At 48.9% G+C, this 16,295-nt stretch overlaps 3 protein-coding genes across 3 annotated transcripts; 1 reads left to right on the forward strand and 2 right to left on the reverse strand.

Moving 5' to 3' along the window:
• Positions 1-6,416: 6,416 nt before the first annotated feature.
• Positions 6,417-7,755, reverse strand: LOC136522377 (thioredoxin-like protein Clot). Its single transcript, XM_066516197.1, has 2 exons — positions 6,934-7,755; positions 6,417-6,838 (listed from the first exon to the last, which is right to left on the reverse strand). The coding sequence occupies exons 1-2, from the start codon at positions 7,085-7,087 to the stop codon at positions 6,570-6,572; spliced, it is 423 nt and encodes a 140-aa protein (XP_066372294.1). The 5' UTR covers positions 7,088-7,755; the 3' UTR covers positions 6,417-6,569.
• Positions 7,756-9,014: 1,259 nt separating this feature from the next.
• On the reverse strand, positions 9,015-10,138 carry LOC136520055 (thioredoxin-like protein Clot). The gene is made up of 2 exons (XM_066513459.1): positions 9,852-10,138; positions 9,015-9,756 (listed from the first exon to the last, which is right to left on the reverse strand). The coding sequence occupies exons 1-2, from the start codon at positions 10,003-10,005 to the stop codon at positions 9,488-9,490; spliced, it is 423 nt and encodes a 140-aa protein (XP_066369556.1). The 5' UTR covers positions 10,006-10,138; the 3' UTR covers positions 9,015-9,487.
• Positions 10,139-10,322: 184 nt separating this feature from the next.
• On the forward strand, positions 10,323-16,181 carry LOC136520053 (CDK5RAP3-like protein). Its single transcript, XM_066513454.1, has 10 exons — positions 10,323-10,668; positions 10,898-10,992; positions 11,079-11,173; positions 11,275-11,410; positions 11,551-11,700; positions 11,805-12,335; positions 12,570-12,778; positions 12,970-13,102; positions 13,707-13,826; positions 13,920-16,181. Exons 1-10 carry the CDS (start codon positions 10,473-10,475, stop codon positions 14,355-14,357), a joined length of 2,103 nt encoding a protein of 700 aa, XP_066369551.1. The 5' UTR covers positions 10,323-10,472; the 3' UTR covers positions 14,358-16,181.
• The last annotated feature ends 114 nt before the right edge of the window (positions 16,182-16,295 follow it).

Genomic DNA, 16,295 nt, shown 5'->3' on the forward strand with positions numbered 1-16,295 from the left:
TTATGCCTTCCTTTTGTGCACACCTCCATGCTCGCTGCGCCACCACTCTCGTTGCCGCACTCCCTCGTGCTGAGCTCGCCCATGACGCTCGTGATGGCGTGGCCAGAGCTCGTGCGCGTGCCATTCGTGGTGGCTGGGGCGTGGCTGAGATGGAGCTCGCCTCCTCGCGTCGTGTCTACTGGCCACCGAGGACCGTCTATGACATCTCCGTCGGCCATGGCAGCTAGGGTAGCAGCGCCATAGGCCAAGGCAGCTGCGCCCGCGATCAAGGAAGGCGTGCCCCCAGCCAGGCCACCAGCAACCACGGCCAGGTGGCTGCGCCCCGAGACACGAGGCCGGCCATGGCAGCTGCTATGGCAGAACCGCCTAATCTAATGCCTCATAGGAGTGCTTGTCTTCCATTAGACACTAAGCACTCGAAGGAGAACACTAAATTACTCGGTTCCGTCGGGCACACCCCTGGGAAGAACCCGAAAATCCACATTTTTGCCATCAGGATCACAAATGAGAGAATAAAGCTTACATCATTCTTAACTATTTCTTACATCACTTTTAATACAACATCGGAGGATAATATTTATTATTATAACAGCGGAATGTAATTATATTATCAGAGTATGAACAATTTAATTTAACAGCGAAATATAAACATGTGATCATACTTACAGCGAAAATAAATAGCTAATCATGACATGATGAGGTATTGATATATATATAAACTACGACAACAGATTATGAAACTTTTATTTACAAAAGCATTTGGTGAGAGTTATAAATAACAACTACAATTGCAGCGTAAAGAAATTCCTCGCTGAGCCCACCAGCAGGTATCCACACACAAGGGTCAGCTCTAGCATTCACCTATCACCTGCAATAGGGGAAATAAAACCCTGAGTACTCAATTGTACTCAGCAAGACTTACCCGATAGGAGGAAAGACAAGACTCCAAAGGTATGCAAGGCTATCTGGCTTGTGAGTTTATTGCATTTGCAGGAAGCATTACTAAGCGTGCGTCCTTATATTTAATTTTTATTAATAGTCACATTGGTTCATTAACTAACCATTCTATGTAAGCACCTGTGCTACTTCCAAGCAGGTGGTCAGCAATCAGATTTCCCTTTTTCCATCTTTCATCTTTTAGTTCTCACTACGATGCTAAATCGTAGACAAGCCGTACCGGATCGCCCGACGATTCGCGAATCAATGCCCCCAGCTAGGTACCCCAAAAACACATGCCACACTTGTACCCAAGGCACAAGCAAGACCAACCCATTACTCTCCTGTCCCGGGTGTCCAGGTCCCCGTCCAAACTGGGACTCCATGTCCCCGCCCCTGAGTCCTGGACTCAGTGCGGGGCAAGGACCTCCTCCACCAAAATAAAACCCTGACAGTTAGTCCAGATCCACGACAAGAGAGCAACAAGTCTTTCAAGCGCCCATACCCAAGTATGTGCTTGGGATAATAAGTCTGTGACTTGCCTCGATGGCTTATGCAACGAACGGTCCTTAACCGATCAGACAGGGAAAGTAGTGTAACCAAGCTATGCCCCGTGTCCACGGCGACACAACCTCTTACACTCACCAATACCCAAACCATATCCCTGCCTGGTCATCATTTTTCCTTTCCACCATTTATATTTCCCAGGTGATAATAATATAGTAATATATTTCCTAGCTCTCGCGAGTGACAGCCATCACTCGACTTCTACCGGAGTCCTGTAGCATAGCAATCTACACGATACTGTCATACTAGTAAGACTCATGGGATAAAGATATATATATGCAAGTGGGTTTCATTCAACTCCTTAAAACTTAATGCACAAATATAATTTAAACTGCAGAAAAGTAGGGGTTATGCACCGGGACTTGCCTGGGTAAGATATATATTAAAAAGTTAGTATCTGTATCTTCAGATCATCCACCATCAGCTGAATAACAAGTCCGTTGCATCATCTCCTAGAGAGAATACCCTTACACCATCTTCGGATTCCCAATCATCCTTCGATCGATCCGTTGATCTATCATCGCACCTATATGATATGCATGCGATGCAATGTAAAAATATAATTAATCAACTGCAATCGTGACTTGTAAAATAAGACGTACGCCTCTAGAGTTATCGGGCTAGTTCTAACGGCGACCATACTTAGCTATGTATCCATGATGCCGAATAAGGCGTTATTTCCCAACGATTATTTTAGTTATGTAAACCCAAGTTGCTTCTTTATTTTTTTATCAATTTACTCTTTATTTGAAATAGAGCATAATTATCTATTTAGCAAACTAATTATTCCGGAGCTATAAAAATTACAGTGAGTACCTAATATTGCTAGGAATCTACTATACAAATTTCAGATTCAACACTATTACCAATTTACCACAAAAATTTCTACAAGTTCTCCTTTTAACAATATTAAGCATTTTAAAATAATTAGAGCAATCCTAACAACATACCGAGTCTACGTGAATAAAATACACTACTAGGTGGATCAAGATTTTTGGAACTTGACAAAACTAGTTTCACCATTTTTGGACTCCTAAATGATTTTATATGTAAACAACAAAATTTGCTCAGAATTTATATTAGGAAATCCACTCCAATTCACTGGAAAACAGGAAATAATGCCGTGGCCCAGGCAGGCAAACCGGCTTGGCCCGTAGGCGCATGCACGACCTGCTTACCAGGCATGGCCCAGGCGGCAGTGGACCAAGGCCAGCCCAGGCGCAAGCAGCGAGCGGCCCACAGGCGCACACGGCAGGCCGGCCCAACAACTAGCATAGCCGGCGGCCCAGCGACAACGGTAGGCCAGCCCAGCGTGGCGCGGCGCGAGCGGCCCAACCGTACACAGGCGTGAACGGCCCAGGCGGGAAGACCTAGGGCACGACGTGTTTTTGCAGAAAACCCCCTCTACGATTATCTAATCGCCAAACCCAATTTGCACTATTTATCACTCTCTCTGTCTCTCCACCATAACCCCTACACTTACTCCTATTTAGAAACCCCAGTCCACGAAGACTCCAGAGCAAAGCACCGGCAGGGAGCGGTCCGGCGGCGGCCAAACCGGTCGAGGAGGGCACGGTGGCACCGGAGGGGTGACCGCTAGAGGCGCAGGGCCACCGGGGGGTTAGCACGACTACGCAGGACCCCATAAGCCCGTGGTGGCGTGCAGGGCACATTTGCCTGCGTGCAGACATAGATGTCGGCTATGGCATGCGCGTTCCGACCACCTACAACCTCGGAGACAAACAAAAATATGGAGGAGCATCAGGACCTTACCCCGGACACGGCTATGGTGTCGTCAGGAGTCGAAACAGCCCATGCAAGGATGGCCACATGCACGGTGAAGGGCGGCGGCACTCAGAGCATGGCGCGGTCGTGTTAGCTCATCGCCAATGAAGGCCCTAACCAAGCTAAGATGAGCACCAGATAGAGGAGGCCAAATCACAACTACTGATGCCACCAATTGAACCATTACCGATGGTGAAAGCCCTACCCCCAATCACACTCTGCTCCAGCGACGAACTGACTGACGACGACGGGACTCCAAAATAGGTCATCGCTAACACACGACTGTGACTCAATGCGGGTCGGGCGGTTGGCTAGCTCCGCGACCTAACTACTGACGCGAACAATTGCCCTGAGATGGCCCCTACGTTGGGAATTTGAACGACGCCCGTCGACAGCAGCACAAGGGCGTGGCAGAGCATAGCAGGCAACTGTGCACGTCACAGGGTGATTCGACATGCTGTGGCATGAGGGCGATAGGGCGACTGCGCTATGGGACAGTGGAGACGGCGTCTACTTGACGGGACCACTTGAAGCGAAATGGCCGAGCTTGAACAGAGCTCACCACTATTGGCTAGCGGGATAGGGTGGACAGGTGGGGCTGAGCCGGGAGGAGTCTCGTTGCAACAGCGGCGGGGCCAACGACATAGTCGCGATGACTTGGCGCACGCCCTAGTACTATTCGCTATTGGTGGAGCGGACGGTGAGGCAAACGCCATGTCAGCCAAGCGACAGTGGCTGCAGCGTTGGGCTCGACCCCACGCGATACGGCGGACAGCGCACGCGCGTGGGCTCACAGGGTTGGCAGCACGGTAGGGAATGGCTGGCCAACCCAGCCAGGCACGGGACCGACAGCCACAGGGCCGACCAGTGAGGCAACGACTACGGCCACAGCGCCAACCAAGGTAGTAGCGTGCGCGCGGTGACCACGCCCTAAGCCCGAACAGCTAGAAACGGTGCTACACACGCTTTTTAAAGTGAAACAAAAGCCACTTAGTATTTCGCTTGAGGTCCAACCGAAGCCACCAACCTAAAGTCGGCACTAACAGCTATCTAGCGAAGTAAACTTCATGACCAGTGAGCAACTAGAGAGGGAGATAAGGGACTGCCAACCTGAGTTCGTCACCTGGGTGCCAAAGTCATGGACAAGGTTCCACAATCTGTTTCCCTGTGCATTCTACGAAGATTAGGGCAAATTTGAAGAGTGCATCGCGACCTCGCACACCACCTCAAACTACACCACGCTCGTGAGCTCACTTAGTGACAACCAATAGTGCAAAAACATGCCACGGTTATTTATCATTTTTGTTAGAATTTAAATACCAAAGATGGCATTGTCAACAACAACTCGATGTTTGCCGACTTAGCCGAAAAGAGTGGAGTTAATTTCCAATTTGATTTTTGAGCTTCCAATAAAACTAACTAGCAACATTTATCTTCCCAAAATTAAAGTGACCTATTCCTCTACATATCTTCCCCATCAACTTAACTTAAGTAACATGCACAAGTTTATTATCTATGTTTTAAATAAAAAATTCGAGAAACTCGTTTCAAAAGTTTTACTTAGGTCTAAATCGCGGCGCTAAATAAGATCGTAACACCGGGGTGTTACAGCTGTGCCTTCCCTAATTTGCTCACGAACCAAGATTTGTTCATGTACCCTCTACCCTCTATCCCCAATCTCATTTTGAGAGTCAATAACAGCCAAGATTGATTCCAAGCCAAATTATGTTTCTCTTAAGCTAGCGGCAGAGCGCGCCCTTTCTCCAGCTCGCGTCCCTTTTCCAACTCCTTCATCTTCCGTCTCGAGGGGTTCTAGAAGCAGATCGGGGCGAGTGGCCGGCGACGACGCTGCCCATGGATGTTGTACCACGCAGGGCGAGCAGCTGGCACGACGCGGCGCTGGCCCTGAGCGCGCAGTGCCGTGGGGTGAGTGGCTGGCGGCAGCGCTGCCCCCTGGACACCGTATCGAGCAGGAAGAGTAGCCGACGGCGGTGGTGGGACGAGAGTCAAGAGAGACTTGGAGTCGGAGAAGCAAATTCGTACGCTCGAGCGACCCTTTGAGGACCGCAATGTAACCCTCGACACCTGCGCCCATGACTTCCTTGTCATCGGTTGTGGGCGGCATCCGGCGCGGGATTCACGGTTGGGTGGCGTCTGGCAGACTGCTCGTTGGCGGTGACGCAGGATTTACGGTGGCCTGCTAGATGGCGGCGTGTTGAGGTGCTAGAGCGCCTGCTCACGGTGGCCCGCGTGTTGCGTGTTGATTCGGCCACCGGGATGGCATCCCCCACGTAGGGGTGACAGACGGTGGCCGTGCCGTCTGCGCCTCCGCAGGCGGTGCCTAGGGTGCTGGCTGCGAGTCACTCGACAGCTTCGCTCGGCTACTCCGTAGAGAAGAGAGAGAGGAAAGTTTGGCGGTCCCCACTGTAGGGTAAAGTGATCATTTCATCTATCTGTTTAACACCGTTAGGGCATGTACAACCCACAGACAAGGTGCTATCTGTATGATGATGTCACATGACAAACAAACGGCTAAATAGATAGCTTGTACAGTGGGTTGTCTGTTTGGCTGTCTATTGTTTATCTAATGCTTGCATGTAGTTAATATCCGGTGTGAATATTATTGGTGTAAACCATTGTGATGCTTATTGATACAAAATCGATCAAACGAAAAATAATAAGATAATCATGGTTATAACATTTTTTTTGGAAGCATCAATATATATAGTATATTTATATATTATAATATAATATGATGGATTCTTTTTGAACCTATTTAAGGTCTTCGTTTATTATTTTATTTTTTATACAAATGAGATGTTCAGTGACAGAGCTGCATTCATTTATAAACAATACAGTGCATATATAACATGCCTCGCACACTCATCTAGCCACGGAGTCGCTCGCTACCATCGGTTGGTACAGCGGTAGACGAAGCCGTTAATTTGCCTAGGAGCACCATACGGGGCCATCGTCCCGTGAGACGACGGACACGCTCTCTCTCCACATTGAATACGTCGTATGGAGCTTGTATCTGCAAAAACAGCATTATCCAGACGGCCTTCCGCAGCGCGTTGTAAGTGCCCTTTGTAAGCGCCCTTAGAGATAAAACTAGACGGAATGGTTTTAGAAAGAGTTTAGAACAGTGACATTTAAGAGAGCTCAACTTTTTAATAGCATATGGTTAATTAACAAATTTTTAAATGCTACACAGGTACCGGCCTCCAGATTGATTGTTATAGCCGCTCTACGGGAAGGAACCCAACGGGAAACCGGATCTGTCAGTTGCCGCCAGAAGTGCAGAGGAGGGCGTCGACCTTATCCTTGAGGTGCGCCTCGTCGTCGCCGAGGCGGGCGGCGGCGGCGCCATCCTCCCACCGGATCAGCGTGGGCACGCCCTTGAGCCCGAACCTAGGGTCCACCCTCCATGGGTGCGCCGGGTCGCGCCACGTGGGCTTGTCCCCGACGTAGGCGCGCAGGAGCACCGCGTCCCTGCCCTGCAGTGCCTCCTCCAGCCGCTCGTAGATCACCGGCTCCGCCACGTTGCAGTCTGCGGCGCCGCACGGCGACGGTGAGTAAGCACGGGACCAGGGCGACACGACGACTATTGCTGAACGGAATCTCATTGGCGACGATTCTTCTTACCGGGGCACCAGGTGAGGGAGGAGTCAGGCTCGCGGTCGGCCAGGAAGAGCAGCAGCTTCACCTTGCCGTCGGAGGCGGCGTCCGGGGAAGCGAAGAGGCGGTCGAAGTAGGCGTCGAAGTCCGCCAGCGCCGCGTCCACCTTCTCCACCGTCATCTCGCCCTTCTCTCTTCTTTGGCTGGCAGCAAGAGCGGATTGGGGCAGCAAGAGCGGTTAGCGGATTGGGAGAGAGATTGGTGGGAAGACGAAGGAAGGAAGCAGACGAGACGGAGACGGCCGCCGAATTTATTCCCCGTTGTTCACGGGGCCGCGTGCCGCCTGATTCCTTTCTGGGATTCTTCGCAGGCTGCCAGTGGTCCCCGCACCGCAACCCGCGTGTCGCGTACGCGAGCCGGAATCGAGGGAGGTTTGGGCCGGCTCTATGGACTGAAGAGGCCCAAGCACTACTCTCAAGCCCAGCAACCAAGTGCAGCCGAGTCCAACGGAGTCATCCACCATTCACTCTCGTCGTCCATCTCCCCGATCGGCTCCGGCCTGCGTGCGGCGCTCGAGTTCGTCGTCCCCTTCCCCCTCGCCGGCCGGCCGCGTGATCCGCCCGCCGCGCGGACCCCGCGGGCGCGACGATGCGCGACCCGTCGGAGATCCGCAACCTCCCCATCGACATCGCCTTTGGCCGCCTCCAGGAGTGGCTCGTCGACCGCAAGCGAGTGCCGCACGACTGGCGGAAGCGCCTCGCCGGCATTCGCGCCCGTGTCACCGCCGCCTTCGCCGCCCTGCCGCGGGATCTGCACCCCTCGCTCCAAGCCCTCGACCCCGAAGGTGGCGGAGTTACAGCTGGGGTGTTACAGCTGGCGCTAAATAAGATCGTAACACCGGGGTGTTACAGCTGTGCCTTCCCTAATTTGCTCACGAACCAAGATTTGTTCATGTACCCTCTACCCTCTATCCCCAATCTCATTTTGAGAGTCAATAACAGCCAAGATTGATTCCAAGCCAAATTATGTTTCTCTTAAGCTAGCGGCAGAGCGCGCCCTTTCTCCAGCTCGCGTCCCTTTTCCAACTCCTTCATCTTCCGTCTCGAGGGGTTCTAGAAGCAGATCGGGGCGAGTGGCCGGCGACGACGCTGCCCATGGATGTTGTACCACGCAGGGCGAGCAGCTGGCACGACGCGGCGCTGGCCCTGAGCGCGCAGTGCCGTGGGGTGAGTGGCTGGCGGCAGCGCTGCCCCCTGGACACCGTATCGAGCAGGAAGAGTAGCCGACGGCGGTGGTGGGACGAGAGTCAAGAGAGACTTGGAGTCGGAGAAGCAAATTCGTACGCTCGAGCGACCCTTTGAGGACCGCAATGTAACCCTCGACACCTGCGCCCATGACTTCCTTGTCATCGGTTGTGGGCGGCATCCGGCGCGGGATTCACGGTTGGGTGGCGTCTGGCAGACTGCTCGTTGGCGGTGACGCAGGATTTACGGTGGCCTGCTAGATGGCGGCGTGTTGAGGTGCTAGAGCGCCCGCTCACGGTGGCCCGTGTGTTGCGTGTTGATTCGGCCACCGGGATGGCATCCCCCACGTAGGGGTGACAGACGGTGGCCGTGCCGTCTGTGCCTCCGCAGGCGGTGCCTAGGGTGCTGGCTGCGAGTCACTCGACAGCTTCGCTCGGCTACTCCGTAGAGAAGAGAGAGAGGAAAGTTTGGCGGTCCCCACTATAGGGTAAAGTGATCATTTCATCTATCTGTTTAACACCGTTAGGGCATGTACAACCCACAGACAAGGTGCTATCTGTATGATGATGTCACATGACAAACAAACGGCTAAATAGATAGCTTGTACAGTGGGTTGTCTGTTTGGCTGTCTATTGTTTATCTAATGCTTGCATGTAGTTAATATCCGGTGTGAATATTATTGGTGTAAACCATTGTGATGCTTATTGATACAAAATCGATCAAACGAAAAATAATAAGATAATCATGGTTATAACATTTTTTTTGGAAGCATCAATATATATAGTATATTTATATATTATAATATAATATGATGGATTCTTTTTGAACCTATTTAAGGTCTTCGTTTATTATTTTATTTTTTATACAAATGAGATGTTCAGTGACAGAGCTGCATTCATTTATAAACAATACAGTGCATATATAACATGCCTCGCACACTCATCTAGCCACGGAGTCGCTCGCTACCATCGGTTGGTACAGCGGTAGACGAAGCCGTCAATTTGCCTAGGAGCACCATACGGGGCCATCGTCCCGTGAGACGACGGACACGCTCTCTCTCCACATTGAATACGTCGTATGGAGCTTGTATCTGCAAAAACAGCATTATCCAGACGGCCTTCCGCAGCGCGTTGTAAGTGCCCTTTGTAAGCGCCCTTAGAGATAAAACTAGACGGAATGGTTTTAGAAAGAGTTTAGAACAGTGACATTTAAGAGAGCTCAACTTTTTAATAGCATATGGTTAATTAACAATTTTTTAAATGCTACACAGGTACCGGCCTCCAGATTGATTGTTATAGCCGCTCTACGGGAAGGAACCCAACGGGAAACCGGATCTGTCAGTTGCCGCCAGAAGTGCAGAGGAGGGCGTCGACCTTATCCTTGAGGTGCGCCTCGTCGTCGCCGAGGCGGGCGGCGGCGGCGCCATCCTCCCACCGGATCAGCGTGGGCACGCCCTTGAGCCCGAACCTGGGGTCCACCGTCCACGGGTGCGCCGGGTCGCGCCACGTGGGCTTGTCCCCGACGTAGGCGCGCAGGAGCACCGCGTCCCTGCCCTGCAGTGCCTCCTCCAGCCGCTCGTAGATCACCGGCTCCGCCACGTTGCAGTCTGCGGCGCCGCACGGCGACGGTGAGTAAGCACGGGACCAGGGCGACACGACGACTATTGCTGAACGGAATCTCATTGGCGACGATTCTTCTTACCGGGGCACCAGGTGAGGGAGGAGTCAGGCTCGCGGTCGGCCAGGAAGAGCAGCAGCTTCACCTTGCCGTCGGAGGCGGCGTCCGGGGAAGCGAAGAGGCGGTCGAAGTAGGCGTCGAAGTCCGCCAGCGCCGCGTCCACCTTCTCCACCGTCATCTCGCCCTTCTCTCTTCTTTGGCTGGCAGCAAGAGCGGATTGGGGCAGCAAGAGCGGTTAGCGGATTGGGAGAGAGATTGGTGGGAAGACGAAGGAAGGAAGCAGACGAGACGGAGACGGCCGCCGAATTTATTCCCCGTTGTTCACGGGGCCGCGTGCCGCCTGATTCCTTTCTGGGATTCTTCGCAGGCTGCCAGTGGTCCCCGCACCGCAACCCGCGTGTCGCGTACGCGAGCCGGAATCGAGGGAGGTTTGGGCCGGCTCTATGGACTGAAGAGGCCCAAGCACTACTCTCAAGCCCAGCAACCAAGTGCAGCCGAGTCCAACGGAGTCATCCACCATTCACTCTCGTCGTCCATCTCCCCGATCGGCTCCGGCCTGCGTGCGGCGCTCGAGTTCGTCGTCCCCTTCCCCCTCGCCGGCCGGCCGCGTGATCCGCCCGCCGCGCGGACCCCGCGGGCGCGACGATGCGCGACCCGTCGGAGATCCGCAACCTCCCCATCGACATCGCCTTTGGCCGCCTCCAGGAGTGGCTCGTCGACCGCAAGCGAGTGCCGCACGACTGGCGGAAGCGCCTCGCCGGCATTCGCGCCCGTGTCACCGCCGCCTTCGCCGCCCTGCCGCGGGATCTGCACCCCTCGCTCCAAGCCCTCGACCCCGAAGGTGGCGGAGTTGTCCCCCCCCCCCCCCCCCCCCCCCCCCCTCTTAGCGGATCGTCCGTGAAGGAATTTCGGCGAACTCGTCATGTTATTATAAACCCTCCCGCCGGCCGCCGAACCGCCCCCCTTCCGTCTTCCTTGCCTTGCTTCTTAGGGCGCGCGATTCGGTTTTCTCACTATCTGTGTCTGTGTGGAATGTAATCCTTTGCTTCTGATTCCTTGCCTTGGTTCAGAAATTGGCTACCTTGAAGCGAAGAAGATATACGGCATTCTTCTTGACTCCAACACCGAGAGTCGCAACATATTTGGCCGCCTGACGGGATCCGCGGTAGTGTTTGCTTTTCCTTCTGTGAGACAAATGCATCGTCGTTTGCTGGAATTGAAATCCCAACTGATTGCAATTGTATTTTCTAGGGTGAATGGGAGTCCATTGTTAAAGCTTATGAGAAGGACCATGTCTTCCTTGGAGAGGCAGCGCAGATCATGGTTCAAAATGTTAACTATGACATGTATGGAGTCTGTCTAGATATTGAGTCTGCCTGCTAACTAAATTTGCGTTTAGCTATGCTTGACCATGGTTAATTGATTTTATTTTTTTGGCTCCTTCAAGTCCATATCAGAGGAAGCAGATGCAGAAGACTCAGCAGCAGCTTGCAGAGCTTGATCGAAGGGAGGCTGACATCAAGCGTCTTGCAGCATTGTCAGCTACTAGATATGTAGAAGCTTGCCAGGAACTTAGTTTGCAAGTCAGCTTCTCTACCTTTTTCCCTACCTTTGAGGGCATTTGGCTTCTCTATCTGACCACCTGCACTAATTTTCCTACTACATTGCTCACCGCATCATACTGATCTGGAGTGCCACTTGTTTTAAACTTTGTCATCTGCAGGGAATAAATGTGAGGGAAGAACTAATAGATTCTGCAAAAACACTTCCATCTACTTTTAGCAGAATCTTGGAGGTCCTGAACAGTGATCCTGTCTCAAATGCCATGGAGTACTACACAACTTTTGTTAAGGACTGCCATACTGAGGACAAGGTACAATCAGGACTATGTAGAACATATCACTTACTGAATACACAATTTTAAGCTTCTAGAAACATTTTTGTGAATTTTAACCACTTTGTTCTTCTGAACTTCAGGGAAATTGTGATTCTGTGCTACACAAGCTGAAAGAGTTGCAGGCCAACCCTCCTTCTTTGCATGTCTCAGTATATAATGAGATCAAAAGTTCTCTTGGAGAGGCACCGGAATCTTATGGGTTTACTGTGAGCGCAGGACAAATTGACTCAAATGTTGCTGCTGATGATATTGATTGGGACATTTCTGTGGACGCTAATGAAATTGATTGGGACATTGGTGCTGTGGAACAGCCTGTCGAAGAATCTGGCAATGGCTTTGGATCGTATGAAATTATTGACGCTAATATAAAGCTGGCCGGTTCTGAAAATTATAATGTTAGTGTCTCAGACAAATCCTTGAACAAAGAAGATCTTGCATCATCTGAGTCTGGTATTTGCTGGGACATCACTGCTGATAGTTCTGAAGAAATTGCTAGTATACAGAATACTCCATCTGAATTAGAGCAACCACAGTCTCAAATGGTAACTGAAGATAGAAGTCGGTTGTTTGAAAAGGAATATAGGAATGACATTCTGGATGATTTACTTGAGGTATGTTGACCATCCCCCCTCCCTCCCCTCTCATTTCTAGTTCAGATGATATTGCATAATCTGTCTTATTAAGACCTTTCCTTTCATCTTGCCTGTACTGAATAATAATGTTATAATGTTATTTTAGAAATTCAGTTGGTGACTAGTGTTTTTGTTGTATGATGAGGCTGCTTTCTGGTTGCACCTTCTTATTGCATAGTGCTGTAATTCATTAATTTATGATAACTGAAACAGGTAAAATCATTTTTGACTCAACGCTTAGGGGAGATGAGGAATGCAGATACATCATCTCTACAGCATCAAGTGCAAGCTGTCTCACCTTTTGTTCTCCAGCAGCACGCTCCTGATAGTTTGGAGACTATGCTTGTAGAGGTTTCTTCAGCAATCTCATTGCTAACTAATCAGAAGACTCTTGACCTTATAATGATCCTTAATTCTAAAAGGTAAGGGATTATGAAGCTTCCTGCTCCTTAATGTCTTTCATTACTACTAGTTCAATAAAGTAATGCAAAAATTCTTTCTTAGCCTATTCTTGAAGGCTTGCATACTACACCAGTTTTTCCAGTTTCCACCATAAATGCATAATGTTTCTATATTTTCTTTGACTGGTTACTGTTTCTTTCCTCTTCCCAAGGTTTCTGGACAGATTAGTGTCAACCTTAGAAGAGAAGAAGCATCATGAGGTTAAATTACGGGAAGGTTTAGGTGATTTATCTGTTAAGCGTATGGAGCTGCAAAACGCACTGTCATCATCATGGCCAAAGCAAGTAAGTGAACAAAGTTTCCTTGGTAAAATTGGCTACAGAAAATACAATTTCATCAGTTGCTGAGACACTCTGTAAAAGCATTTTTATCTGATCGATGATGCAATTATCCTGGCCATTTGCTATTGAACTCAATGCTGCTCAGACACATGACACTCCATTTGCTGGTGGATGATGGAAAAGATCACCTTTAAATTTCCACATTTTTGACCAGCTAATTTCATTTTGCAAAGTAGCTCTGCAGGTGTGCCCTTGCAAATTCTAACGAAGTACTGTGTCTGGAAATCAATTTCAATTATATTCTGTTGTACTGTTCATCTGCACGTATACTTCTACAGTTTTACTGAGTTTAGTAAAAAAACACCATGTAGTAGCACATAATGCGAAGCTGTGACCTAAACTCAATAAGAGAGCATTGTTGCAAAAATACGTAGGCTTATGATTCATATTTGCTCTTTGCAAATTCGAGTTATTCTTCCATTATGTGCTAATAATGAACCAAAACACCAATATGTCTCCTTGGCCCTTGTGCTTTATATAGCCAATAAATCTATTTTAATTTGCTGAAGGTGGAGTGTGTTAAATATTTGCCTTTTCACATATACAGGAGGCAACAATTACAAAAGCAAGGGAACTAAAGAAGCTGTGTGAGTCAACACTATCGTCTGTTTTTGATGGAAGGCCAGTGCATATAATAGGAGATATCAATACTTTACTGAGCTCAAGTGTTAGTCAATTAGCTGTATGACTGTATTTTTGTTCCTGGACCAAATAAGATTGAGGTTGCAAAATTATTGTCTTATGTTGTATACTTCTGAAGGGGCGGGCCTATGAGGATCTTTTCCGACGTTTGAGTACGAAGGAAGGAGAGAAGGACATTTATAGGATGGCTAGGGTTCGCGACAGGAAGACGAGGGACTTCAACCAAGTCAAGTGCATAAAGGATGAGAGGGAGCAGCTTTTGGTGAAGGAGGATGAGATCAGACATAGATGGCAAGAGTATTTTGATAAATTGTTCAATGGTGAGAACGAGAACACCACTGTTCAGCTGGACGACTCGTTTGATGACACTAACAGGCACTTTGTGTGGAGGATTCAAGAATCGAAGGTCAGAGAAGCCTTGAAAAGGATGAAAGGGGGCAAAGCGATGGGCCCTGATGGTTATCCCAATCAAGGTGTGGAGATGCCTCGGGGATATAGCTATAGTATGGCTAACCAAGATGTTCAACAATGTCTTTCGATCAAACAAGATGTCTGATAAGTGGAGAAGAAGCATATTGGTACCAATATACAAGAACAAGGGAGATATCTAAAGTTGTACTAATTATCGGGGAATTAAGTTGATGAGCCATACTATGAAGTTATGGGAGAGAGTCGTCGAGCAACGCGTGCGAGGAAAGACGTAGATATCAACAAACCAATTTAGTTTTATGCCCGGAAGGTCAACCACAGAAGCAATCTTCTTAATAAGACAGGTTATGGAGCGGTTTAGAGAGCAGAAGAAAGACCTCCACTTGATTTTCTTTGACTTGGAGAAGGCTTATGACAAGATATCAAGAAATGTTATGTGGTGGTCTTTGGATAAACATAAAGTCCCATCAAAGTACGTGACCCTCATCAAGGACATGTACAACAATGTTGTGACTAGTGTTCGAACAAACAATGGTAACACAGATTACTTCCCGATTAAAATTGAATTTCATCAAGGGTCAGCCTTTAGCCCGTATCTCTTTGCCTTGGTAATGGATGAGGTTACTAGGAACATATAAGGGGATATCCTTTGGTGTATGTTTTTCGCTAATGATGTAGTGTTAGTGGACGAAAGCCAGGCGGAAGTAAATAGGAAACTAGAGTTATGGTGGCAGACCCTTGAGTCTAAAGGTTTTAGATTGAGCAGAACTAAAACTGAATACATGATATGCGACTTTGGCAGAGTTGTACAGGAGGAGGGGGATGTGAGTTTGGAAGGAAAGTAGTGCCTAAGAAGGATACCTTTCGGTATCTGGGATCGATGCTACAGAGGGATGGAGATATTGATGTGGACGTTAGCCATAGAATCAAAGCAGGGTGGATCAAGTGGCGACAAGCTTCTGGCATTCTCTGTGACAAGAGGGTACCACAAAAGCTAAAAGGCAAGTTTTATAGAACGGCGATTAGACCGGCTATGTTGTATGGAGCAGAATGTTGGCCAACAAAGATTCAACATGTTCAACAACTGAGTGTTGCAGAAATACGTATGTTGCAATGGATTTGCGGTCACACAAGAATGGACCGAGTTCAGAACGATGATATACGTGATCGCCTAGAGGTAGCACCAATTGAAGAAAAACTTGTCCAACATCGGTTGAGGTGGTTTGGCCATGTCCAAAGGAGACACCAGTGCATTGTGGAGTCCTAAGCCAAGCTAATAATATGAGGAGAGGTAGAGGAAGACCGAAATTGACATGGGGGGAGGCAATAAAAAGAGATTTGAAAGCTTGGGATATACCTAGAGATCTATGTTTGAATAGAAGTACTTGGAAAACAGCTATTGAAGTGGCTGAACCGTGACTTGAGGCTCTTAGTGGGTTTCAACTCTAGCCTACCCCAACTTGCTTGGGACTGAAAGGCTATGTTGTTGTTGTTGGTGTTGTTGTATGGTATATACTTCTGAATATTTATGATTTCCTGCTCCTGTTGCTTTACTGCTCAGAAGTCCGTATGTATGGGTTTGAATTAAAGTATCAGATTCATCATAGGGACAAGTCATAGCCCTCACAGGACAAAATGAATGCAGTTGAGTGGTGAAGAAAGTAATATACGATCACCAAAGGTTTCATTTATCAGTGATCTAATCAATGTTCCATAGAAGTTGACTGCCTTGTTCAGTCTTGTGCTTTTTCCTGATATACAGGGCAGTTGAACAACGTAATTAGCCAATTATAGGATTACTTGAAGACCTGTGCTATCTGTTATGAAATTTGAAAATGCCCAGTTGCAAGGCTAAACATGCTGATGTTTGCAACATTGATTTTAATGGTTTGAATTGTTTCTGTTCGTCTGTGATATGTATCTGTTTTGTGTGTAACATCTAATGTATGCTTATGTTGCAAAATGCCATTGTGTGAGTGACATGAGTATGCTTTTAAATCCTAACTATCAGAGTAGCATGACGGACTACAATGGTTTACAAGATATGCATTTTGTAGTATTACTC

The sequence above is a fragment of the Miscanthus floridulus genome, chromosome 18, assembly GCF_019320115.1.
Source record: "Miscanthus floridulus cultivar M001 chromosome 18, ASM1932011v1, whole genome shotgun sequence".
Classification (NCBI taxonomy): domain Eukaryota; kingdom Viridiplantae; phylum Streptophyta; class Magnoliopsida; order Poales; family Poaceae; genus Miscanthus; species Miscanthus floridulus.